Source organism: Pimephales promelas, chromosome 15 (genome assembly GCF_988280905.1).
Source record: "Pimephales promelas chromosome 15, fPimPro1.hap1.1, whole genome shotgun sequence".
NCBI classification, from domain to species: Eukaryota; Metazoa; Chordata; class Actinopteri; order Cypriniformes; family Leuciscidae; genus Pimephales; species Pimephales promelas.
Window position 1 is genome coordinate 7476007 of NC_142783.1, and position 26915 is coordinate 7502921.

General features: G+C 39.3%; 2 protein-coding genes across 7 annotated transcripts; one reads left to right on the top strand and one right to left on the bottom strand.

Annotated features, from left to right (window-relative positions):
- The first annotated feature begins 385 nt into the window (after positions 1-385).
- On the top strand, positions 386-26895 carry tfb1m (transcription factor B1, mitochondrial). 3 transcript variants are annotated; one of them, XM_039651012.2, is made up of 8 exons: positions 386-446; positions 1338-1512; positions 1613-1764; positions 6537-6645; positions 7870-8021; positions 8913-9032; positions 23294-23421; positions 25964-26895. In XM_039651012.2, the coding sequence occupies exons 2-8, from the start codon at positions 1380-1382 to the stop codon at positions 26241-26243; spliced, it is 1074 nt and encodes a 357-aa protein (XP_039506946.2). In that variant the 5' UTR covers positions 386-446; positions 1338-1379; the 3' UTR covers positions 26244-26895. The 3 variants fall into 3 exon arrangements, with proteins under 3 accessions (XP_039506946.2, XP_088976198.1, XP_039506947.2); XM_089120072.1 differs by lacking the exon at positions 386-446 and adding an exon at positions 453-525; XM_039651013.2 differs by lacking the exon at positions 386-446 and adding an exon at positions 469-538.
- On the bottom strand, positions 14950-23285 carry LOC120462383 (claudin-20). Of its 4 annotated transcripts, none has more exons than XM_039651019.2 (2): positions 23021-23285; positions 14950-18710 (listed from the first exon to the last, which is right to left on the bottom strand). In XM_039651019.2, exon 2 carries the CDS (start codon positions 18618-18620, stop codon positions 17889-17891), a length of 732 nt encoding a protein of 243 aa, XP_039506953.1. In that variant the 5' UTR covers positions 18621-18710; positions 23021-23285; the 3' UTR covers positions 14950-17888. The 4 variants fall into 4 exon arrangements, with proteins under 4 accessions (XP_039506953.1, XP_088976199.1, XP_039506952.1 ...); XM_089120073.1 differs by lacking the exon at positions 23021-23285 and adding an exon at positions 21297-22149; XM_039651018.2 differs by lacking the exon at positions 23021-23285 and adding an exon at positions 19103-20118.
- Positions 26896-26915: the final 20 nt, after the last annotated feature.

Here is a 26915-nt window from a genome sequence, read left to right on the forward strand (position 1 = left end):
TATTATTTACAGCTGGTTTACTGGTTGAACATTATTTGTATTAGGAAACTAAAGACAGTAAAGCGAGCAATTGTTTAGCATGCTGAGAATAATGAATCAGGACAGATCCTTTTTAACCTTTAATGTAAAATTGAAACTAATAAAATGAAATTAAACAAACAAATAGCTGTTAAGGGGAGAAAAAAATAAAAACCTAACCTGTCTGCATAAGTGTCCACACTCTTTCATAACGGGTCGTGTCAAATAGTTAAACAAATATAGACTACAACAAATAGGAACGGTGTCTGTAAAACTTCTCTACGTCAAATTACACATTTTCAAGGGCACCAAAAATCCCCGCCCCCTTTCGACATGATTGGTTAGTTTGATCATTGTAGACATCTCATTGGATGAAATGACTATAGCGTCGTGGTTACCGCCTCCGCTATCGGAAGACAGCTGCACTGGTGAGGAAAACGTGTTTCCTGTTTGTGTTGTATTTTGGCTTAAAACAGCGGTGTTCTTATTGAATATAGATGTTGTTTAATAATGTTGTTTAGTAAGAAATACAATTTATTTTTAAAACACAGTTTAAAGCATTTTAAATGGACGAAACAGAGACACCGCGTTGTCTTGTTAGCATAGCGGAGTCTTTTTACTAGTAGTATCTGGTAGCAGCTAACGTTAGATTCTAACATGCAGTCTTTTCTATAAATCTCTCAACCAGGGATGTATGCCTTGCTTTCATACAAATACTTACAGTATGCTATAGCACTAACAGTTACACTTTATCCAAGCAAGAGTGCTCTGAGCCAGGGCAGACTAACTTAAGTTAGTCGTTAAATACAGCAGAGTTCCGTTGGTGAATTATAGTTATATATTTGAATTAAACCAAACATGAAAATTCAGAAACAGCTATGTATATTATTTTACCATTAATAATGTCAGTTGAAGTAATAAATCGACAGTTTGACTCAAAGTCGCTGCAGTTCAGATTATTAACCACAAGGTGTTGCTCGAATATTAGGAATTGAATGGAGACTATCCTCTGGATGAGTCTTGAGGTCCCGGGACATGAGGAAGCCTTGTGATACTACAGGATGAACATACTTGAGAATACTGGTTTTCTTTGTGCAACAGAAGGGCTGGGTTCTCAACAGAAGTCTGAGAACACATCTGGGATTTTATCGTATAATAAAAAGTTGTATACTGAAATCATATTCTGATGACACAAAGAAGTTTGTGATGTCCATGTCTCTTTGAGTGCATGTCATTAAAGCAAAAGGGGAACATGCCAAATACTAAGAAATTCTGAAAATCGTGTTAAATTCTAATACAACTCAAATTTTGCTCAATAGACTCTTGAATCCCCACTGTGATTGAGGGGAGGCTCATGTCCGATGGCAGCGACACAGAAACTGGCCAGTTATCGGTTACCCCCCCTGCCTACCATAGGGGAGATTATCAAACTGTATAACCTGAGAGCCGAGAAACAACTTTCTCAGAACTTCCTCCTCGACATGCGACTCACAGGTACGCCCAACTACTCTATTTTTGTATGTGTTAGCAAGACTTGATGGATTTCAATGTGCAGACTAAATGTAAACTTTAAACAAAATGGATTGTATTTCAGATAAGATTGTCCGGCAGGCTGGAAACCTGAAGGATGCGCATGTGTGTGAGGTTGGACCTGGACCTGGAGGTCTCACCAGGTCTATTCTAAAAGCTGGAGCCGCAGACTTATTAGTGGTGGAGAAGGACACGCGCTTCATGCCAGGATTACAGGTTTGCACATTAATGTATTTGGTAGAGCGATAAATTGGTCATGTCCAATATGTGGCCATTTTTGAGATTGACACCAGCTGATAACTGGCAGACAGAAGTGTTCATTCAACTTAGTGTACTTTTTTTCCAAAATTTGAAACCATGACAATGTATTTTTTTTAATTTAATTATTCATTTTAAAGAAATGTATAGTTTTAAATAAGTAGTGTTAATTTGTATTATTTTTGCAATGTTGTGTACAACAATTGTGCATAACCCATACTATTTGGAGTAAAAAAAATATTATTTTATTATGTCTAAATGTAAATAAAAAAAAAAAAACTTGTGAAAAGATTTATAGCCTTGAGGAAATGGCAGTAATGCTTTGAAGCCCTCTATTGGCTGTAGTTGAAGTTTCATGTTATTTTAATTTTAAAAGTTTGTTCTCCAGACAGACATTAAAGGTATTGTAGGCTGGAATTTTATTAAAAAAAAACTTTTTTCCAAATTTGTTTAAACTTTCTGTATACAGGGGTTGGACAATGAAACTGAAACACCTGGTTTTACAACACAATAATTTGTTAGAATGGTGAGGGCCTCATTTTGCATCCAAATACAGCACCAATTGACAGATAGAAGTCCTTCACAGTGACCAGAGGGATTATGAGCCGTTCCTCTTCCAGAACAGTTTCCAGGTCACTATATGATGCTGGTGGACTCGCTCCTCCAAAACATCTCAATAATATTCAGATCTGGTGACTGTGCAGACCATGGGAGATGTTCAACGTCACTTTCATCTTCATCAAACCCTTCTGTCACAAGTCTTGCTGTGTGTGTTGGTGCATGATCATGCGGTTTGAGCGGTTTGAGCATCAGGTGCTCACGATCCTCCAGAAGGGTTTGGTAGTCCTCGGCAGTGTCGTGTCCATCAAATACAATCAGGATTGTCATGATATTGGAGCTCAAACCATCACTGATCCACCCGTGCTTCACTCTGAAGATTGGCCGCCAGGCATATAGATGTGAAACCTCCAACATTGGCCAGTGTTTCAGTTTCATTGTCCAACCCCTGTATATCATACATGTATCTGTACATACCATAAAGTGGCATTACAATATGTATTGGCCATTCTTCAATTCATTAGATTTGAAGATTAGTGCAGCCAAAAAGTATTTAGTCAGCCACTGATTGTGCAAGTTCTCCTTCTTAGAATGATGAGAGCGGTCTGTAATTTTCATATAGGTACACACTTTAACTATGAGAGACAAAATGGAAAAAAAAAAAATCCAAGAAATCACATTGTAGGATTTTTAAAGAATTTATTTGTAAATTATGTTGGAAAATAAGTATTTGGTCAATAACAAAAGTTCAACCCAATACTTTGGAACATAACCTTTATTGGCAATGACAGAGGTCAAACGTTTCCTGTTAGTCTTCACCAGGTTTGCTGTTATTTTGGCCCATTCCTCCATGCAGATCTCTAGAGCAGTGATGTTTCTGGGCTGACGCTGGAGAACACGGACTTTCAACTCCCTCCACAAATTTTCTATGGGGTTGAGGTCTGGTTACTGGCTAGGGCACTCCAGGACCTAGAAATGCTTTTTACGGAGCCACTCCTTCGTTACCCGGGTGGTGTGTTTAGGATCATTGTCATGCTGGAAGATCCAGCCACGTTTCATCTTCAAGGCTCTCACTGATGAAAGGAGGTTTTGGCTGAAAATCTCACGATACATGGCCCAGTTCATTCTTCCCTCAACACGGATCAGTTTTCCTGTCCCCTTTGCAGAAAAACAGCCCCAAAGCATGGTGTTTCCTCCCCCATGCTTCACAGTAGGTATGGTGTTCTTGGGACGCAACTCTGCATTCTTCTTCCTCCAAACACGACGAGTTGAGTTTTTAACAAAAAGTTCTATTTTGGTTTCATCTGACCACATGATATTCTCCCAATCCTCTTTTGGATCATCCATATGCTCTCTGGCAAACTTCAGACGGGCATGGACAAGTACTGGCTTAAGCAGGGGGACACGCCTGGCACTGCAGGATTTGAGTCCCTCTCGGTGTAGTGTGTTACTTATGGTAGTCTTTGTTACTTTGGTCCCAGCTCTCTGCTGGTCATTCATCAGATCCCTCTGTGTAGTTCTGGGATTTTTGCTCACCATTCTCATGATCATTTTGACCCCACGGGATGAGGTCTTGCGTGGAGCTCCAGATCGAGGGAGATAATCAGTGGTCTTGTATGTCTTCCAATTTTTTAAATTGCTCCCACAGTTGATTTTTTCACACCAAGCTGCTTGCCTATTGTAGATTCCCTCTTCCCAGCCTGGTGCAGGTCTCCAATTTTCTTCCTGGTGTCCTTCGACAGCTCTTTGGTCTTGTTTGAGTTTGGAGTGTGACTGTTTGAGGCTGTGGACAGGTGTTTTATCCAGATAACGGGTTCAAACAGGTGCCAATAATACAGGTAACGAGTGGAGGACAGAAGAGCTTCTTAACCCTCAGGTGCTCTTCGTTTCGGAGTCACACTTATTATCTTCCCGGTCAAAAGTGACCGGACACCTAAAAATGAAACTTTCTCCATCCCAGTAAAACCAATGCAATTTATTTTTGTTCAGTTATATTTTTTCTTTTTAACTTTGTATTTTGAGCCAATTTGATGTTACTTATTAATATTTATGCAATATTTATGGTCCATTTTTGCCATTGAAAATAATACAAACTTTTTTTATATATATACATTTTTTATTTTTATTTTTTTAAGCAGTATTTTAGGTTAAAATAGAGACTAGGCCTTTCAAAAAAATGTTTGAAGGCAGATTAGCGCCATCTGGTAAGAGTATGGAGAGAAAGCGTAGAACCATGTTGCAACCACTAGATGAAATGTACAGTTCTCTATGGAGAGGCATGTGAATTTCCCAGCTGTTCATGGACACGTTTACTTATTTTTTTTGTTATAGGTGTGTGTTAATTTCAGTATTGAAGTTAGTGTCACCCCTTCACTGCTGTGAGCTTTTCCTGCATTATGACTGAATTATTGAATAGATTTCACATATTCTCACAACATTGCTCTATTACAGACACAGTGGTTCATATAGGTGTGTTTATTTGTGCGTGTGTGCGTCTGTTTGTGAGTGTGGGTGAGTGTGTCAATATCACAATCTTGATGTTTTAGAGTGTCACCCCTTCATTGTTGAGCACTTTTTTCTGCATCATGGCCAATTTGTAGATTGCAAATTGTAGTTTGAAGTTGTAGATTGTTGTTTTTGTCAATTTCCCATTCATCTCCTATGGTCGGTCATGTTTGACAGAAGAGCAGAAGTGTATCTCATTTTTTTACGACCACTTAAAGTGCTCGAATCATGACCTCAATTTTTTTGTGTGTTCACATACATGTTGCCATAAAAGTCACGAAGTTTCGTAATTTTCTGATGAAGCAGTGATTTTTTTTGAAATTCAAAACAGATTTTTTAATCACAATTTATTGGTTTTTGTGTATAAAAGTGTGTGTGTGTGTGTGTGTGTGTGTGTGTGTGTGTGTGTGTGTGGGTGGGTGGGTATGTCTGTTTTGCACTCTTGATGTTTTAGAGTGTCACCCCTTCAATGCTGAGCACTTTTTTTCTGCATCGTGGCTGATTTGTAGATTGTACACACAAAAATTCTCAAAGTTTTTGTGTTTTTGTCAATTTCCCATTCATTTCCTATGGTCGGTCATTTTTGACCGAAGAGCACGTGTGACTATTTTTTTTACGACCACTTAGCATGCTCGGATCATGACCTCAATTTTTTTGTGTGTTCACATACCCAATGGAATAAAAGTCACCAAGTTTCGTAACATTCCGATGAAGCTGTGATTTTTAACATTTCAAAACATAAAATTTTTCGGTCAGAAATGACCGAAGAGCACCTGAGGGTTAAAGAAGAAGTTACAGGTCTGTGAGTGAGAGCCAGAAATCTTGCTGGTTTGTGGGTGACCAAATACTTATTTTCCACCATAATTTACAAATAAATTCTTTAAAAATCCTACAATATGATTTCCTGGATTTTTTTTTTCTCATTTTGTCTCTCAGTTGAACTGTACCTATGATGAAAATTACAGACCTCTCTCATCATTCTAAGTAGGAGAACTTGCACAATCAGTGGCTAACTAAATACTTTTTATTAGCATACTTGTTAAATCCACAATATTTTGTGCTCATTGCCATTCATGAAAAAGAATAGGTAAAAAAAAGCAGCACTAAGCTCGCAAGCATTATGAAATGCAAGAAGGCATTGTTTTCTTTCGTTGTGTTTGACATTAATCAATCTCTAAATGCTAAACTGTCCATGATGTAAATGATTTGGAGACCACAGGTGGTTGTCATTCACTATATTGCATTGATAGAAAGTCAGAAAAAAAAAATATATATATATATATTATTTTTTATTTTATTTTTTGCACTGTGAGCGCAGGTGGCGGAAACCTTGACGTGGCCAGTGGACTTACTAGAGCGTCTCGTTCTAGCATTCAGTGCTAAGTGGTAGTCTAGCCTAGAAGCCTTGAGTCAGAAGGAGCACTGAGTTATGATTGAGTTATGATTATAGTTACTGTTCACTGACTAATACAGTCTCGTTCTTTTTTTGTGACACATGTCCGTGTGGATGAGGCCGAATCACACCTGTGCCACACCTTGTAGACCTATGATTACTGTTTTACTAATTTTTCTTACAGTGCTCGTTACTTACTTCTACAGGGACAGTCATTTAGTTTATTGTTTTAATTGGCTTCATAAGCATTAATATTCTTCTTTTGGTTTTTCAGCTTTTGTCTGAGGCTGCCCCTGGAAGAATGAGGATTGTACATGGAGATATTCTCACACACAGACTGGAAAGAGGGTTCCCAGCTCACATAGCCAAGACATGGGACGATGGTAAGCATTACAATGAATTTCAATAAATAATTATGGCATCCTTGGTAAATATGAGCAATACAGATTGTGGCAAATTGCCTTGGCTTTTTATCTTCTTATCCACAAAAGTCTTACACTAAAACATTTTTTTTAATAAATGTGTTCCACTTATTTAATTTTAATATTTCAGTTTAATTTCACTTGGTTTAGATAACAGTTTTGAATCTTTTAATGTGTAATAAGGTTGATGAACATATGGCAGATTATTTTCCCCTTTCTGAATTCCTTCAGATTCAGAGATCCACACTATGTATACTTTCTTCTTTAGCTCGTCCCACGTTTTCCACTGGGTTTTGGTCAGTGGACAGTGGACACGGATGGCCATGACAACTTCTTTTAGCGTTTTAGACATTGATTAGCTTGTTCTGGTGTGTTTGATTAGGATTGGAGCAAAACTCCGCAGGACATTGACACTCCAGGACCCAATTATTGACTTCGATTTTACTCTTAAGAATTTCTAAGTGTGCCAGTAATTTCGGGAAACTAGTTTTGAGGTAGATAATTTATTAATTTTTCATAATCATTTCCTATAATTTTGCTCATATTTGATTAGGGTGCCGAGGAGGCTTTTTGTATATATTAAATATGTGAACAGAATTGGTTGGACTCCTAAAGTCCTGTCTGAATTGTCATTATTTTAATAACATAAAAATAATTGGTTGGTAAAATTATAAAAATGTTTTTCTATAATAAGAGAAAATTGTCTCACATTTGTTATTTTCCGTGTCCAAATGCAGCAGCTTAACTTTATTTTAATCTGTCCGTTCTCTCGTTTCACAAATCTTTGCTTTGGGTGCCAGTTCTTGCTAGAATTTGGATCAGGCATTACACCCACTCTTTCAAAATGTACACTCCAGTCCTTCCATTTTGCCTCTCTGTTCAGTACATTGTAAGAACCGTAAGATGCAACCACCACTTTCTTCTCAGGTCAGCTTACCTGAATGTATTCAGTCTTATGAATGTATGCATTTTTCTGTGTATAATAGCATGTAGTGAGGTTGTGTATTAATTGATCAGCAACTGAATTTGGTTTGTATTTTCATAATAACAAAAGCAGGATCCTCTTCTGGTTGGTATAAGTGGCTGCTTAACAAAGGTCATGTATTCTCCGCTGTAACATCATTTGTGTACTCTGTTGTTGTATGAAAGGTTCTTCAGCGTATAATATGAGTTTGTGTGTTTCAGTTCCCCCCAACCTGCATATCATTGGGAACCTGCCCTTCAGTGTGTCGACTCCTCTCATTATAAAGTGGCTGGAACAGATGTCCAACCGAACCGGGTTCTTTATGTTTGGGCGCACAAGGCTTACACTGACCTTCCAGAAAGAGGTGGCTGAAGTAAGTTCAACACCGCCTCCAAACCGAACAATACCACAAAAAACAAGGTTTAAAAATGTTTCGTTTACAAATTTAGTTGTAGCTGTCCAACAGGGGTCAACAACTAGTCGTTTTTGCTGTTTGAAATTGATCATTATATCTACTCATCTATCTATCATGTTACATTTTCTCTTTGTGATAATAAGTCACACAGGAAAGAAATCGTGAAAGTAAAATGAAAGAATATACTATAAGACATGTAGAAGCTACTGCAGTCGATAGACTGTCCTGGAGGACTTGAGCATCAGAGGTTGTCTGCAGATCCTTAACATGTAACTTAGAGTAGTTCACGTTAAAAAAAAAACTTTTGCTGATAATTTACTCACCCCCATTGACTCATTTGGTTGTTTCAACAAACGAAATGAACGAATTGACTCGGAAAAAGATTCATTCATTTTGATGAACGAGTTTGAACAGAAGTCACACAGAACAGAGCAATTTGTGAGCATTTGAGCTTATAAAACGTAAACTTTGTTGTTGTTGTTTTTAAATGACTGATCGTTTCACTTGATAAGACCCTTATTTGACACACACTGTAAATCACACAAAACATTTGGAGTAACATTTTGATATGAGAATGAGATTTTATTTTTTGGTTAACTTGTTAACAGTTTGCTATCCTGAAAAAAGTATCTTTAAAAAAAGGTGCTTAGTACGACATTAAGCTGAAGCCTGAAATATTTTAGTAATTTTCAGTTTTAGGATGAAATAGTTGTGGTGAAAATGCCTAGAATGAGATATTGGTCTTGCATTTCATTTGGAGTGGCATTAAAAAGGACTTAAAACATCTAGTCTTATTTAAAGGTTTTTAAACAAAGATCTTGTTCTCTTTGTGCCCTGTTTAATGTTTAGCGGTTAACAGCCAGCACTGGAAGCCGTCAGCGAAGTCGTCTCTCTGTCATGGCTCAATATCTCTGCACTGTCAGAAGCTGTTTCACCATCCCAGGACGAGCCTTCGTTCCAAAACCAACCGTAAGTCTTTTCTTCTGCCATTTACATTTCTGCATCTCTGTGTGTTTGACTGCTCATGTGTGTTCGCTCATTAGAAGAGCAGAGAGTCAATGTTGTCTCAGATATGGAATCAGAGATGGCGACGCTAGCGTGTAATGATGCCCACAGGGTATTTGGTATGCCTCTCTCTTTAGTACAAGGTGGGAAGGTTTGAGAGTTTAGCCTTGATGTTTTACTCCACTGGGTTGCGTAGGTCTGATTTTGGGGGGTTTGGGGAAAGCCAGGGGTTTGTGGATAAGAGTGGTCTTATGAAAGAAAGTACCTTACCTTACAAGTTCCCTTGTTTGTAAATATTTTATCCAGCCAGAGTGCTTTTGAACCAAGAAGAAAGGAAAGTGGGACGAATTGAGCATTCTCTTGGATTAAATGGCACGGATGATTATTTCATTGCACACTAAGGCTTCTACACCGCTGATGAAATAAATATGCTGCTTCATGAGGTTTCACACAAGAAGTTACTGAAACATCTCCTCACGAGAGAAATTGTACAAGAGTGATGATGCAGTAGACAGAAAAAGGCTTAATTGTGCTCTTTGGGGGGAAAAACATAGGCTAACTCTTGTAAGATCTAATGACAAGCCCATTCTCCATCCACTTATTCCCTTCCTGTTGGAAGAAAAAAAATCACATTTCTGAAAGAGTGGGAATTTGCCTTTAGATCTTAATCTTAGTTGTGTGATATTTAATCCTCATATTTCACTGGTGTTTGTCCTCAGGTTTCTGATGTTAGGAAGACATTAGTCTTGTTGAAAGGTAGAATGATATTAAAGGGATACTCCACTTTTTTGAGAAATATGCTCATATTTCAACTCCTTCAGAGTTAAACAGTTGAGTTTTTCCATTTTCTAATCCATTCAGCCGATTTTCTGATATTTAGAAGAATATCAGTAACCAGACAGTTTCTGGTCTCATTGATTTCCATAGTATATTTTTTTTCCTACTATGGAAGTCAATGAGACTAGAAACTGTCTGGTTACTGATATTCTTCTAAATATCAGAAAATCATCTGAATGCATTGGAAAACGGTAAAACTCAACTGTTTAACTCTGGGGGAGTTGTAAAATGAGCCTATTTCCAAAAAAGTGGAGTATCCCTTTAAATGAGAAATGACTGGTCAATTTTTTACCTAATATTCAGTTAATGTAATATTATAGTTCCTAATTAAGCATCACATTACTGTTGCTCACAGTTTCAGTGTGTTGTTCGTCTCACACTGTTTGCTGCGGATATAATGTCCTCAAATTGTGTGGTTTGAGAAGATCTGATTTCTGTGTGGTGGATAATAAAATCAGCCAAATAGGTGAACAGACTTAGGTAGAAGGACAGACTCAAGCCATATTTTAGGGACCAGAATATTGTACACTTGAGGGTAGGGAGTATTGAGGTTCAAAACAGTAGCCACCCTGAACACCTTATATTAACCACATATTATTATCATCCAGATCACCCTATATTAGCTGCTTATTAATTTAATCCAGAACACCCTACCATCACTGTGGCAAGTTTTGCAATAGCAAGCACCATTCACTTTCTTCAGAAAATGTAAAAATCTATTTACACATGATGGTATATTGGCTGTAGAGACTGATAGATGCTTGTATTAAAAGCAGTGAATTGTCTTTTAATATTAGTTCAAGAATGTAATACTGCAAATTTGCCTTTGCCAGTTTTTGTGGTGTACAGACTGTGCTGTACGTAACTGCCATCTGTGTTCAAGAGGCTCACCCTAGAGGACTGGAATCAGATCTAGTTGCTCTGCAAACTTCTGCTGAAGTCAATATGAAATAAAAATCATTTAGATTCTCAGGGATCAACTATAAAGATCTTATTAGATTACAATAAGAATCAGACAATCTTTTATTCGTTGAACATGTACATCTTTTGTTATGCCTTGCAAATTCTTCTAATGAGGTTTTGAGAGAAAAAAAATGAATTAAATAAATTGGAAGCATAACATTTATAGCTCTTTAATTTCCTTTTAAGTTTTTTTTTTTGCAGATTTTTATTTTTTTTGTAAATGGGGGAATTGTTTAGAAAAATAAATCTTCGATATGAATATTTTTGAGTGAATTTGAAAATCACTTATCAAACCTCCTGCAGTACTTTTGTCATTACATTAAGAGCAAAGATTTTAGATGGTTATGACAGAGATGCGTATAATGGCTTTCATAAAATTGAGTTAAGGTTACAAGAAATCAGTGAGATATTTGACTGTAAAAATTGTGCATGATTTAACACTGAATGTTTAAAAAGGATTTTTTGTTTGTTTGTTTTTTAACGCATATTTGGAGGGTATAGTAGTCTGGTGTTGGTCAATGTATCTGAAGTAGGTGCAAAGTTAATAGGATTTCTTGCAGGTTTAGAGAGAAGATACGTTTGGGAATAAGTTGCCACACATGTAGTATAATACACAGTCTCCTGTTATGCTCTAGTCAAATGAACTGGATTAGAGAACTGATTATTGTGCAGCTGGTAATTAGCAGGAGCTCATTCACTGTATTTAGAGAACAGTGTAAATGTAGTGCAATTCAGGACTATGGATTGAATTATTAGATTCATCGCGTTTCATTTCCCTGCAGAAGCCCTTTGTAAGGTCGGAGGGAATTAGCTGCAGCGTTCCCGAACAGAACTGAGTTCTATTTATAATCATGAGCATTAGCTGATATATCGGCATGCCACAAGGGGTGTTTTTTTATTTTTTATGTGGCTTTTTTTCCCCTTCTGTCTGGCAGTTTTGTGTGGACGCTGGAAGGCACCTTGTTCTGTCACATTGAGTGACTGTGGTTGTCCTTGAAGCCTCGTGTCCACTATGATTGGCCGTGTATTGTATGTCCCGAGGCCCACAATGCACTTGCTGGTCTCCTCTGTCACGGATCGCACTTGACACCCCCACCTGGTGGATCGCAAGGCTCAACCCCAGCACTTATGCCACACGTTAGTATTTACTGTATTAGTCACATTTATAAAAAAAAAGTCATTTCTGCATGTTTGTCTTATTCAGCTGCAATGCATTCAGATGAACTTGTCATCGACGCCCACATTGTGTCTGCTGCAAAATTCTGCTTTTAGACTGAATAATTGCATTCTTTAGTATGACTAAATGAATGTAATTATCTTCTCCTCGTCATCAGATGCGAAAGTGTTTCAGTAACCCCCCACGCGTTTCACGAGCGCCGTCCCCTGAGCGAGTGCTTGTACGGAGCCAGCTGCTACTGCAGTGTCCTTCCCACACACACAGGAGAGAAGAGCGAGACGGCTCGAGGAAGGGCTTGTGACAGAGATTGATCTGAGAGAGAGTGAAGCGCTTCTCCAGCAGATGTTTGTCTGGATATTGAGAGGATAATAAATGTTTTTATTTATTTATTCCTTGTAAATATTTCTTTGACTGGAAATGGCTTTAGAATGGCTTGTCTTTTTAAAAGGAAATGAGCTAAAAGGCCTGCCAAAGTCATTCAGTTTGTTAGGAAACCTGCAGAACACAAACTTACTTAAATTACTTTGAACAACAAAGGATGTAATGCAAAAACTTTTCTGGACTCCGGCATCACTGTCAGCTTTTCCCAGTTTCTTCAATTTTCATATCACAAATATATTTAACTATTAGTTTTTAATGCCAGTTATTTTAAAATCATGCAGTATGTGGTAATGCAATAATATTCCTCTAAAGATTTCCGACAACAGCACTATTTTCAAAACAAATTTTATCTTGTGTACATCTACAGTACATGTATCCTCTACCTGCAGAAGTGGCGTAACTTGTTTTTTCCTGGATTTGGTTCTTTTGGTTTTATGAGCATTTGACGTCTTTGTAGAAGTAGTTTCTATGTACTAATCATTGTCAGTGTGCTAATAACAAAACATCATGAGGTTACAGGTTACAAAGTGCCAATAATCTCTCTGAATGCATAGTTTGAACTGACACATTTAAAAAAGCCATTCTGAAATGATTACCTGGTCATTTCTACAACCATTATATGCTATTTTAGAGCAAGGCCAGATTTTCTCCCCCCCTTTTTTGTGTCTATTTTAAGGATCATTAAACTCACTTTCTCCATTTTCTGTGATGGTTCCATGGTGCAACAGCCAATGAAACCTCACTGAGTGTAGAATGGTGTCAGATTTGGTATAAGTAGTGTTCCATTTTAATAAATGGGGTCAAATGAGGTATCAGGAGTAAAGGAAGGTTATTTCAATGTCTCAGAATGCCCGCAGACATCCTCTCTATCTATTATGATTCAAGCTCAATCTAAAAATATCCTATTTGAATTTTGAACCAATATCAATAGTAGTTTTGACTAAAGAGATTTTAGAGATTTTGCAAATTTGCAGTTCCAGTTATTTATTATAATTTATTCCAGTTTTATTTTTATTAATATGTATTTAATAATTTCTGTATTCTCCTTTGTGTGTTTATTGTAAAAAGACTTAATGTAGTTAATTTACAGACAATTTTAAGATGTTGTGTAAATTAATAAAATTGACATAGGATTTTTGAAGCAATTTTTCACGCAGAAATGGTAAATTTCATAATTAAAAGTAGGCTAACACATTGAATAAAATCATGATAATTTGAAGTAGCAAGACTGAAGTTGTATATTCTTGTAAAACCTGCTTCAATAATCTTTTATTTACACTACCATTTAAAAGAATGTCCTCCAAACCTAGAGTGGTTGTTTGGATGGAAATATCTAATTCTATGAATTGGAAAAAAATGTGGTTTTCATGCAGGCTCTTTTATCTTGGCATTCTATACTGCCTGTCTCAGCAGTTCACAATGCACCAAGGAAGGGCAGTGTTATTCGTGTGTGTGTGTGTGTGTGTGTGTGTGTGTGTGTGTGTGTGTGTGTGTGTGTGTGTGTGTGTGTGTGTGTGTGTGCGCGCGCGCGTGTGTGTGTGCGCGCGTACGTGTACGTACATACAGACTCAGAAGTGTCTCCTGCAGGGCAAGGTCATCCACACACGGTGTCTGAAAGTCATGTTCTATTTTCCACATTGCTCATTATGAAGATAATCCACTTAATCTTAAAATAATAATGCTAAAATAGAAAATGCTTGGCAATAACTGAATGTAGTCATTGACGGATTGCCAATGACGGATTGGTTGTCTATGGATTCGGCCGCCATTACTGCTGATGGGGTTTTGATGGCCGATGGTATTTAATCAGTGTAGCTGGTATTACATGACAGAAATGAATTAAATTAGCACCACATATTTGCATGAAGACAAGCAATGGAGTATTTCACCCTTGTGTAATGTTACAAAGAATATGGTCATCACAGTAGTGTTGGGAGTGTGCACGTTTGCAGTGAAGTTAGCCTTGTGATTTGAGGATCTTTCAAACATCTGAGCCCCAATCCCTGGGCAAAGGGCCATAAAGGGCAAAGACCTTTGAAATGAATTTATGGTAACACACAGATTTCATTTCATTAGATCTTTAATGGGAATCAAGCTGTGTTATGTGATCAGGACCAAATCCCCCTTATTATTGTTATTTTTGTAATAACCCCCCTGATTATTATTATGAAAGTTTGTTTTCTTTGAAATTCTCGATATTGTGATGCTGATTTTTTTTTCAGCAAAAAAAGATAATTTTTGATAATCAAAAAACCTAATTTAAAGGCAGTACAACAAATATGCCATGATGTAAGCAAATGTACTTTATACCTTTTGAAATGCATAATCCTTTAATATAATTCCTACTATATGCATATGTATTCGTTGAATACTCTTTTAGTGGTTATCTAGAAAACAAATGAGTTCTGATTTGATTTATTCATTTTTGATGTTGTCAGTAAATGTATTTGAAAGAATGTGTTCAGAAGTGACTGTTGTCTTTACATGAACAAAGCAGCACAAATGAATTAAATAAGACTTAAATGTTTTTTAAGAACATATGCACCATTTTTTTATTAATAAAAATATAACTACTTGCACAAGCACACAGAGAACAGTACAGAAATATTTGAACCATATCCTCTGCAAAATTAAGAAGTGCAGAAGCATACACCAAAATATAAGCCTCATTTATCCAATCAGGAATCATCAAATTGGCCCCTGAACAAAAAACGAGGGCTGGGTCATATGAAACTTCTTTTTTTCCTCCTCCTAGCGTGCTAATAAACAAGCTGCACCGTAACAATATATGAATAGTTTCTTTATAATTACAAAACCTCTATTGGTAATACTATCTACAGATGATCATCTTCATTTCAGTGTATCTTTTAGCATGTTTGGCTAACAAAAAATAAATTGCTTTCAAATGAGGTTACACAATTAAAGGTGTAAATGTTTGTCTTCTTATAAAGAAGATTTGCTGTGAACATGCTTGGGTGTTGAACGGTGCTCTCAGTAAATTAATTTAAAAAAATAAATAAACGCAATCTTTGCAGAGCTGTAATGAATATGAAATCCCAAAGCACAATTGAAATGGTCTCAGTCCTTTCAAGCCTGCCCACGCTGAACCTGAACACTTTGTCATCCTGGAATTGTTGTGCTTTGGAATTTTAGGGGGGAAAGTGTGCAAGTTATATTTATAAATGATCTCTCGTTACAGACGACAGACTTTCAAAAACGTAAAATCATCTCGCATTTGGCAAACAGAACGGTTACACCTGCACATACATTTGCAAAAGTAGTCATGGGGGTTTGGCACATTCACAATTGTAACATTTCAGTGCATTGTCACTTTGGAGGGTAGGAGGAGTGGTTATTGCATTCAGTAACGGTGCATGTGCAGTTGTTGTTGTCCATGCGCTGGTGTGATCTGCCCTCGAGTGCCCGCTCAGCCTGCAGGGGGCGATCTGGGCAACACCATCTGCTCTCCTGTGGGAATCTGCTTGAGAGGAAGAATGCGCTGTGCCATCCATCACTGCCAAAGCTCTTTTTGCCAGTAGAACAACACTGAAATTGCATTCCTCCGTTCAGCAGCATAGAAACGCACGGCTGCATCCAAGCTCACACACACACTCTTACTCAACTCTTGGCACAAGTTATTTTGCATGCTTATGGGGGGAGGGGTTTGTGTGTACATGCATTGGCAAACTGGCACATGGCATGCAACTGTTCCGGCGGCATCCATACTGTAAGCGCTCAGGAAGAACGGGATGGCAAGCATCAAGGGAGGTCGAGTATGATCGTGAAGTTTGAGGTCTATGGGCAGCATTTGTGGCATGCTGTTTGTTCACCAAAAAATGTTTGACTAGTGTGTATATATATATATATATATATATATATATAACTGCATTGGTGGCTAGCAGTCATTGGTATTATCAAGTCTGTGAAAACTAATGAGAAATGCTTTTACACTTGTACAGTAATAACACTGGAAGACAGAAATAAAACAATAAACTACTTTAAATGTATAACTGTTTCCCTTTATGTGGTAATTGACAGCATGCCACAGATGATGTCCATAGCCATTAAGAATAACCCGAAATATTGCTTTAAGGCGATTTAAAGAACCCGTTGTAGGGCACAATCTGTCAGCAGATCCACTGCTGAGGCATTTGGAGACGTCATTTGGCAATTGAGAGTGGACATAACCATATTGCAGACTCATCAGGTGCCATGAAAGAGCTGCCAATTACTGAAACTCAATCTCGTCTTTGCTTTTGTTGATGTTTGTCTCTAAGACAAAACTGCTGCACATATTGTCTACAGATTACACTGGAGTTGGTCAGCAGGACAGGGATCCTCCCGTCTAAGAGAGAGAGTGTGTGTTGCAGAGGCTTTGTCTTTAGGACCCCCCCACCCCCCCGCTGTTATCTGGAGAGATTCATGACAGCCTCCAGGCGTCTCCGAGTGTGCAGAGAGATACGACCCCTAGACAATACACATATTTAGGGGTAAAATCCCATTTCTATGGCAGTGAGTAGCAGCATGAGTAAAAAGCACACATGCAGCACTGTGTGTGTATGAATGTGTGTGTGTGATGGAATGGCAAACAGCATGCGCTGAGCTGAAGGCAGCTTGCTTTTGTTTGGGGCAAAGTATTAAAATGTTCAACAAAACAACATTACATTGTCCATTTGACGTAAGAAGGGCCAGTCTCCTCTCAGCCTCCATATGGGTTTCCCAAACATGCCTGACCCAGCAACTCTCTCCTCCCACCGTCTCCAAACAGTTTCGGCGGTTTATGAACTACAGCTCTTTAGGCACAGGCTATATGGCTACAATTCAGTCTACATCAGGCATTCCACTGCATTATGCACAGGCTCCAGAAAGCATGCTTAGGCAGAATATCAATCATCCTATCAGCTACCAAAATAAGACAAGAGATTTCATTAACACAACCATTACTAAAGTAAAAAGAAAAGCAAAGAATCTCCCAAACGGGCTCTCCCATACTATTGCCTCTTAGAGACATATTGCCATCTTACTTTTAAACAGAGGTTACCAAACGATTGTTAGCAGCTAAACGATTGCTTCTGAGTTCAGATCTTTGGGAAGGGGGGAGTTGGGGATTTATAAGTAGCATAAACATTTCCTTGTTGCTAATCCTTTCCCAGAGGAACACTTTAATAAGATTTACTGTGGTGCTGGATATGTGCATTTATTATCATCTTGCTCAGTCTTTCACACTGGTTTCATGTGCTACTGCAGCGTTTCTGCCACTCGCCCCTCAGTATTCACAATCTGTCCGTTTCGAGACGACACATCAGGGAATACTTCCACCATTTGTGCTTGCTGATCTTAAAAAGGAAAGCGGTGGAAAGGAAAGGAAAGGGTCTCTCTCGCCCTTTCATTTTGTAATCACAAGAGCCAAGAGGTGGAGTGGCAGTGCATCGCACTTGTCTTGCTCTTGAACGGTCGGTCTCTTACACATAGTCCTGCAGGCTGTATCCAGTCTTGTTATCCAGCGGTGAGAGAGAACAGTACTGGTGCTGGAGCTGCTCCTGTTGCTGCTGTTGTTGCAGAAGTTGCTGTTGCTGCTGCATGAGGAGTTTGTCTGGAGGGAGAAGTATCAAATCCTGTGGGCCATGTCGCTTACCCGAGCAGGACAGACAGAAAATGGATCCCCCCACGAAAAGGAAACCAGACGAGATGAAGGCTACGTAGACGGCACCGCCCGGCTCAAACTTGTTGCTTTCCGGCACATTGGCGTCTAGGAAACTGACTATAACCTCATTCGTGTACCAGGAGGCAGGGACGAGGCAGAGGAAGCCCGAGGCCAGAAAGCATGAGCCGGCCGCCATGGCGGCGTGGCGTTTAGCACGGCGTCCGCCACCCCACCGAGTGCACTTCAAACCCAGAGAGGCCAAACACAACCCCAGAGCTGCCAACACGCATGAAAGCACCATGGTGGTGCGTGCCGTCTGCAGGTACGCGGGCAGCGCCAGCACTGAGTATTTAAGCGTACAGCTGAACATGCCAGTGCTGTACCAGGTGCAGTCCATCCACAGACCCTGCATCTGCGAAATGGCTGTGATGATGTTCGAACCAACATCCGCGCTCACCTTCCAGTTGGGGAGTAACGTGGCCACCGTGGCACCGAGGATGCCTAGCAATGCCAGCACGAAGGCGAAGATCTGCGTGCCTGTGGACGCCATCCTGCCGCGCTCCTGAACCCGGCCAACATCCACACAGGCTTTGCTCAGTCCCTTCTCAGTCGACAGAGACTCCTCAGCACCACCGCCTGCCTGAGGAAGCAAGTGAGAGAATTAAACCAGTGTCCTCCTCCTCCCCCAGCGCACTGGGAACAAAGAGAAGCGTGAACACAGGATGATGAGGAAGCAGGTTCCTTACTGTGATTTTAGTGCTTTCCTGTTCATGCCTCACGCACATATCTAGACTGGAGAGCTGAGTTATTAGCAGGGGGGGGGGGGGGCAGTACATGCACGCATTGATGCGATATTTGATCACTGGAGTCTGATTCAGTTTTCCATACGGTCAGGTAAATTAAATAAAGTATCGTTTCAGACATACGAGCGCACAACACAAATTTCGTGTTACTAAGGCAATAACAGAAATGTTTTAGGTTATGACTCATAGCGGTTTAACACGGAGCGGAATGCAGAAATCCTGTACTTACCTCGGCTGGTGCAGAGCGAGCTATGACGCGTCAGGTTTCCGAGCATAAACACACACACACACAAACTGCTAAATATGTAAACCGAGTATAAACGCCCTTAGATGTGTCGTTAGCGATCGGTTCATGGTATCTGTGTCTCCAGCAGCAGCGGACATTAGTGATGGAGAGACGAGGCTGTTATCAAAGCTGCTAGGAAGAATGATGCTCTACGTCACGCAGCAGCGCGAGCTCTTAACTTCCCGCGCATGAAAGTCTGTTATTTGCTCCCTTAGCGATTTAAACCCTCGCTTTTAGTACGCTTTTTATTCTATTTAACGTTAATATTCAACGCTCTAACTCTAAATTTTTCTATGAGGAAAAAATGGGATAACTCAATAGCTTGGTTTGTTCATATTTTAATAGTGTTCCGACATGTATATTAAATGTTTTGGATATTGAGTAGATTAATTCTCATTGACAAATATGGAAAGACCTTAAATATATTGAAAACGTCCTGAAATTATTACATTTAACGTTACTAGATAACCAAACTGGCTTAAGATATGTAGGTCTAACGTTATCTTGAATATCCCGGTGAATCTTTTGATGTAACGTTACAGATATTTTTTTCTTTTTTTCTTGTGTTCAGTCAGTGCATAACAAATCATTGTTATTTTTAACAACCTTTTATCATGCTGTTACTAGATGTGGCCTTTTATCAAAATATATGCGGTTTAATTTTTTTTACTGAATGTTAAAATGTCTAGAATTCTAACAAGCTGTGAAGAAAAAAGAGATATGTTTTGGTATTGTCTACAAACACTCATGTCCTTTTTTTCTGTCACAAACCATTACCCACTTTGGCACCTACCAAATTATGTATAATGGTAAATGTCCCTTTCACCTGCTAAGGAGTTTTACTATAGCGGCAATGCACCACTATCACCCTAATCATAATTTGACTTGGCAATGAGCAGCAACATTCACTCTGCAGGAGGATGAACTCACAGCTGCTGCCCCTCCAAACCACTACACCCCCACCCTTATAAACCCCTACACCCCTGCACCCCCACCCTTATAAACCCCTCCGTCCTCCATCCGTCCTCTCCGCGCTGCAGGGTGGGAGTGGCTATATGCCATTCGTTTAGAAATGATAAAAGGACGAAACCAATGTCATCTATTTATCTATCTATCTCTCTATCTATCCTGTTTTTTTGTTTTTTTTTTGTAAACAAGATATGTAAACTCTTATCAGGTTTAAAAATCAGGATTTCTACACCGGTGAAGCTGAAGTTGTAGCATACTCATATATTTGGAAGTATTGACATGCATTTGGGCTTTAGTGGAGGTTTATGTCCTCACATTGGAGGACATGCATTAAGTGCTGATGCTTGGATTGTGCTGATAAGTAAATAAATAATGTGTAAGGGGTGATGTTAACATGTACTGTATCCAGGGAATATAGATGTGTTGGGAGCTGACGTGTTAAGGCACAGAAAGCTATTACATGCGTGTTACCTTGAGTTTATCACCTCTAGGTTTCATGTGCAGAAGCTTGAGTGCACATTGAAACTGTCATTTCTTCAGGGAAGGGGTGTCCTCCCCCTCCCCTATTTGTGTGCTTTTTCATAATTTAGAATGAGATTCATTTGTTTATTCACAATTGCTGTTGGAGTCATTTCATTACCCTGCTGTAGCGGTTTGCCTGTAACGCAGATGTCAAAATGGTCTTATTGCGGCTGCTACAGAAATGGCTGTTTAAATTCATGATAATAAATGGGAATTACTCTCTGCTGTCCAAGAGGGGAGTGCACGGGTTTCCACACTACCTTGATTTATTGCCTGTGTGCTTGTTCTTATGAATTTACTGTTCAATCAAAATGCTTTTGGGTGCCCGAAAACACAAAGTTTGGAAAACGATTTTCAAGTTACAAGTTTAATTGTAAACAACAAAAACACGAAGACGATGACGTCATGCACATGCGTATTACGTGTTCAGTCTATAGCGTTTCATCACCTTCTAATGGCCTGGCAGCAGAATGCAGCGATTTTAGTTATTTCACTGATCCGTGTGAATTGGGATCGTTTTGACAATGGTGTCGTCTGTATGAGGGAAACTCAAAGGATAAACTTCTCAGTTTTCAGCATGCCGTTGTCGTGCTTTTCTGGCATTCTTAAAGTTTTGAAATATTCACTGTGTGTTCGGCCCTCTTACCATGCTTACTCTCACTGTCCATCTTGCCTTGTCTTCAGCCAGACACCTTAAAAGCCTGTAGTCTCATAGGCTGGAGAGAGACTCCATGAGAATCCTTTCACATCTGAGAAGCACATCAGTAGTGCCTTTGGTTCCCATCGATGCCTTGGGCGATTCACGGAGCGTGGGACGAACAACCTTACAGTAAAAACAAGCCTCTCTAGCGAAAGCCTGTCAGCCTCCACCGTTACATCCTCTCTTTCTGCTGCTTCATCTGAGCCGAAGTAAAAGTGGTTGTCTTTTGAAAGTGCTGTCATGATTAATGTATCCATACTCATTGCAGGACTATTTTCTCCTTCCCCTCACTGTATGCATTCCCAGCTCCATTGTTCTCTGGCAGTTATGTAAAGGAAATAATGGTTACTCAGATTGCCCCGAGGGACTGCCACCTCGATTTGATCATTCTTCATTCCAAACGACAAATTAAACTTCACACCCTTTGCAGTAATGTAGCACTTCTGCTCAGGTGCAAGTAGTGGTACGTTTTACTTACTACTCTCATTAACAACCTCCACACATTGCGTGTAATGTTTTTCTCTTGTAAGATCACACTCAAAGACAGGAGTGTTGTCTGAGAGAGAATCATGGAACTGGGCCATGATACTGACTAACCACAAACAATGTATTTTCAATGGTCAGTTGCATGGAATTGGTTTAAGGTGACGGTTTCTCATAAGTCTATTTTATCAGAAGAGAATTATTAGTTGGTTAAGGTCAAGTCAAGTCACATTTATTTATATAGTGCTTTTTACAATACAGATTGTTTCAAAGCAACTTTACAGTGATAACAGGAAAATAATGCAAAAAAAAAAAAAAGCGTCACAGTCCAGCTCAAGTAAGTTCAGGGATGTTTTATTTTTGTTTTGAAGTATTCCAGCTCAGTTCAGTTCTCGTATAATATTGTCAATGCAGGCAGTATTATTGTGGAATATTGAATTAAATGTAAGGGTCGCTAAATAACTTTATTTGGTTGCTCCTAAATGTTTCTTTGGGAATTGTTAGGGACTTGAATGTACCTGGTCAAAATTTCAGACCTCTGAGAAAAAAAGGGCTTGAGTGTTTGAGTTTAAAACCAGCATCTCGGGTGGGGTAAATGACAGTGGGCCAAATTGATTTTCTGAATGTGTTCTCCTCCTGCACAGCTGAGGCAGATGAGTCAATGGTTTCTGAAAGCTCTTGTCACATCTTCACTTCTCATCTCTTCAGTCTATTGCTTTTTTGTAGCCTTAAACCCCAGAAAGGAGCTTCAACGCTTTTTATCCTGCTCGTATTTAAAGTCCAAGAGTATAATCTAACCGAAGTCAAGAGTCCTGCTTGATTGCAGCTCAACCAGGTGTTTATGGTTATGTTAAACTACAGTGAGCCGGAAATGCAGTACAAATCAGTTTGTGTTTTCTTTCGTGTCCATTATAGGGACATTCCCGTACATTTTTATAGAAGACTGAATCATGCACTGCTACAGGTTTGTAACTGGTTCGGGAGAGACCAAAATGATGTTTTCATAACACAATTACGCGAGAGAAACAGATTTTAGTCTGGGCACCGCAGACGTCTGCCGGGTTTGCATAATGAAAAGAATCCCCGTCCCTTGTGGTGATCGGTGAACCAGGGCAGAGCAAAGCTGAGCATCCCCCTACAGCAGCATAAGAACATTTTAGGAAGCAACAGTGTAAATAGAGACTTACTATTCACATTTGAAGAGGCGTGTTTTGATGGTCCTTTAAACAGGTGTTACTGTAGCAACCGTAACTGGCCTGTCGTCATGCAGCATCACCGACCGCTTCCTCTCCAAACCCTCTGCTTTTCTTCATGCGTATATTCCTTTTTCTGGCTAGTTTACATTCCGTTTCACACCTTCACTCGAGTGGCAGTAGCTCCTGAATATGGTCTCCATGTCTGAATCTAACACTGTGTGTGTGTGTGTGTGTGTCTGTGTCATCACCCCGCGGTGTGCGTAGGTGGATGTGGGGGTGGTGCACTTCACTCCGCTGGCTCAGCCCCAGATCCAGCAGCCCTTCAAGCTGGTCGAGAAGATTGTCAAGAACGCCTTCCAGTTCCGGAGGAAGCACTGTCGCACAGGACTCCAGTAAGCATTTTCCCAGGCTTTCTTTCAACTACTTTTCAAAACTACTCTCTTTGCTCCTATTCTCAATGTGTTTAATCTGGCTACCTTAATCAGGGTAGACTCCTTATTTAGAGGTGAATGAACAAGAGATTGAAGTAAGTCTGCGCAATTTCTTGTACTGTTGTGTACCTCGGTGCATCCAGCAAAACATGGTATATGTCAGGAGTGACCTGAACCTGTAGCTAATTAAGGTGTTTAATAGAAACAGCCAGGATCACTACATACTTCCAGGCTGGTGTGCAGTGCGTTCAAGCTAGATTCTGCTGGAAACTGGTTCTCCAGGACCAGCATTGGACTCTCATAACTTGAGTGGACAAGGAACTTGTGAAAACAAAGGTTGTGGAAAAAAAAAAGACTTGAACTACAACCTTTTTGACAATCCAAGAGTGTTCACACATGTAGTTCGGTTCGCTTAGCTTGTCTGGTCCGGACCAATATTTTTTTAGCATTCCTTTTAGCGTTCACATTAGCATTTTAACACCAAACCTAAAGATACTGAACCTAAAGGCATAGGGATACATTCACAACCTGAATGGTAGGCTTTTATTACATATATTTCTCAATGGAAATTACTGAACATCCAAAACAATGCTGTGTTTGGGGTTAAATGTGCTTAGCCTTCATATGATGCTATTTTGACCAGCTGAGAACTCCTGAAGAGCTTATAAAATGTGTAAGGAGTGTATCTCAGCGATCGCACCAGAGTTCGTTTGGAAGTGGACCAAGACTCATCAAAAAGGGTAATGCTTTACTTTAAGCCTTTATGTATAATGAATTATAAAACTATTATTAATTCATTATGCCTTGTTATGCATTGTATGGTCTCATGAATTATTGTAACCACAGTTAATTCATTATGCATTGAACACCTTTGGAGTATAATCCTTTAAAACATGTCAACCAATCAGATTTAACTAGGAATCTGCAAGTATTGTAATGCACACCAGCCTGGAACTTAGGTTACAATTTTTTATGATACGATTTAATGCATTAGCCTATAATGTGCATTATAAATACATTCATAATGCATTATACATAAAGGCTTTAAAGGGATACTCCACTTTTTTTTGGAAATAGGCTCATTTTACAACTCCCCCAGAGTTAAACAGTTGAGTTTCACCATTTTCAAATGCATTCAGCTGATTTTCTGATATTTAGAAGAATATCAGTAACCAGACAGTTTTTGGTCTCATTATTGACTTCCATAGTTGGAAAAAAAATATACTAAGGAAGTCAATGAGACCAGAAACTGTCTGGTTACTGATAAATATCAGATAAATATCTGATAAAAATCTAAATATCAGAAAATCAGCTGAATGGATTTGAAAATGGTAAAACTCAACCGTTTAACTCTGGAGGAGTTGTAAAATGAGCCTATTTCCGGAAAAAGTGGAGTATCCCTTTAAGTAAAGTGTTACAAAAATAAGGATCGGAAGTAACTCAGCAGTTACAGGGGTTGGACAATGAAACTGAAACACTGGCCAATGTTGGAGGTTTCACATCTACATGCCTGGCGGCCAATCTTCAGAGTGAAGCACGGGTGGATCAGTGATGGTTTGAGCTCCAATATCATGACAATCCTGATTGTATTTGATGGACACGACACTGCCGAGGACTACCTGGCACCTGATGCTCAAACCGTGTATCAGCATGATCATGCACCAACACACACAGCAAGACTTGTGACAGAAGGGTTTGATGAAGATGAAAGTGACGTTGAACATCTCCCATGGTCTGACAGTCACCAGATCTGAATATTATTGAGGTGTTTTGGAGGAGCGAGTCCACCAGCATCATATAGTGACCTGGACACTGTTCTGGAAGAGGAACGGCTCATAATCCCTCTGGTCACTGTGAAGGACTTCTATCTGTCAATTGGTGCTGTATTTGGATGCAAAATGAGGCCCTCACCATTCTAACAAATTATTGTGTACTGTGTAGTAAAACCAGGTGTTTCAGTTTCATTGTCCAACCCCTGTATCTATCATTGGAGTGAGGAGTGTGAGGGCCATTTGGGCAGATTTCTGGCTTCCCTGCTTCTTTTTATGTTACCTCATGTGAACCTCAGATGCTATCAGTCTCCTTCAGCTGTGTGTCTGCATCTGGTCAGCTACTAGTTGCCATGTCTTTTCTTCCTAGCAGTGAATCACATTAATGAATGTATAAAATAGTTTCAATGTGCTCATGTGAATAGCTTTTATATACAGTATTTTTGTTGTGTTTGTTTTGTGTTTGTTCTAAAAATAGTCATGACTGTTTTTCCTCACTGGAATTCTTCCTAACTTGCAACATTCCAAAACAACATTCGGACACAATAAATACATTAAGGCAATCTGTAATACAAGCAGATGTATAAACCACAGGCGTCACGGCGCTCGGCAAACAAGAAAAGCAAAGCGAACATCCGCACAGACCACATAACGTCACTTCCATGCAACTTTTCAAGTTTTCTACATTAACTCATTGTGTCAGCGTGTGATGAGTGTTTTCTTCTTTCCTGCAGGATGCTGTTCCCCGAGTCTCAGCGTCTGGATCTGACAGAAGAGTTGCTGCGCAGTGCTGATGTGGATCCCACACTGCGGCCCACTGAGATCTCCATTTCTGAATTCAGGGCTTTAGCAGACGCCTACAGCCGGCTTTGTAAGGAGAATCAAGGCCTCATCGACTATGAATTCAGAGAGGAGCTGAGACTCAAGCATCAGGAAAAGAGACAGTCGGGCAGCAACCGTAAAGGGCTTCACCTTCACACCACAATAGAGGAAAATGTTACTGGGAACCGCTAACTCAGGAAACAGCAGACTCTCAATGTGACATTTTCAGCAGCTGGCATGAATTGCATTTTTTTTGGTTCTTGAATGGAGTATGCAGACTAGTACTAGTAGAGTAGCCAGCAGCACTGAGGTGAATGTGGCTAAATCAGCTAAAGTTTTTCAACAAAAAAAAAAAAAGTGCATTGGTTTTGACACTTAAGCACTCTTTAAGGTTTTGGTGAAAACGCGGTGGAGCTTAACATAACGTTATGGTAGAAATTGAAAAACATTGTGGGCAAGAGTATAAGAACCAAATCAAACTCGATGGTCCTTATTTATACAACATGTATGCACAGATTTGATATTAGAGAGTGCATACATTAAAATCCACGCCAACATTCATATTTATAAAAACAGCATTTGACGTTTCAACACATTTTATAAATGAGGCTTCTAGTCTCAAACTCTGTATTGATCAGAGGAAGAGACGGGGTTGCCCAGAAAACAGCTATAGGAATGCTTTAATCATTTTTACATTTGCCTAAAAATTATTTGACATATTCTTTGGGATACATGTGTGCTAGTAAGATTTATGTTTTTGTATTAACTAAGACCTTACTCCTATTAATAAGGCTGCTGTGTGTTTACGTTTATCAAACAGCAAAAATAAAGTTTGTGCAGGTTACAGGATGTCATTAGGACAAA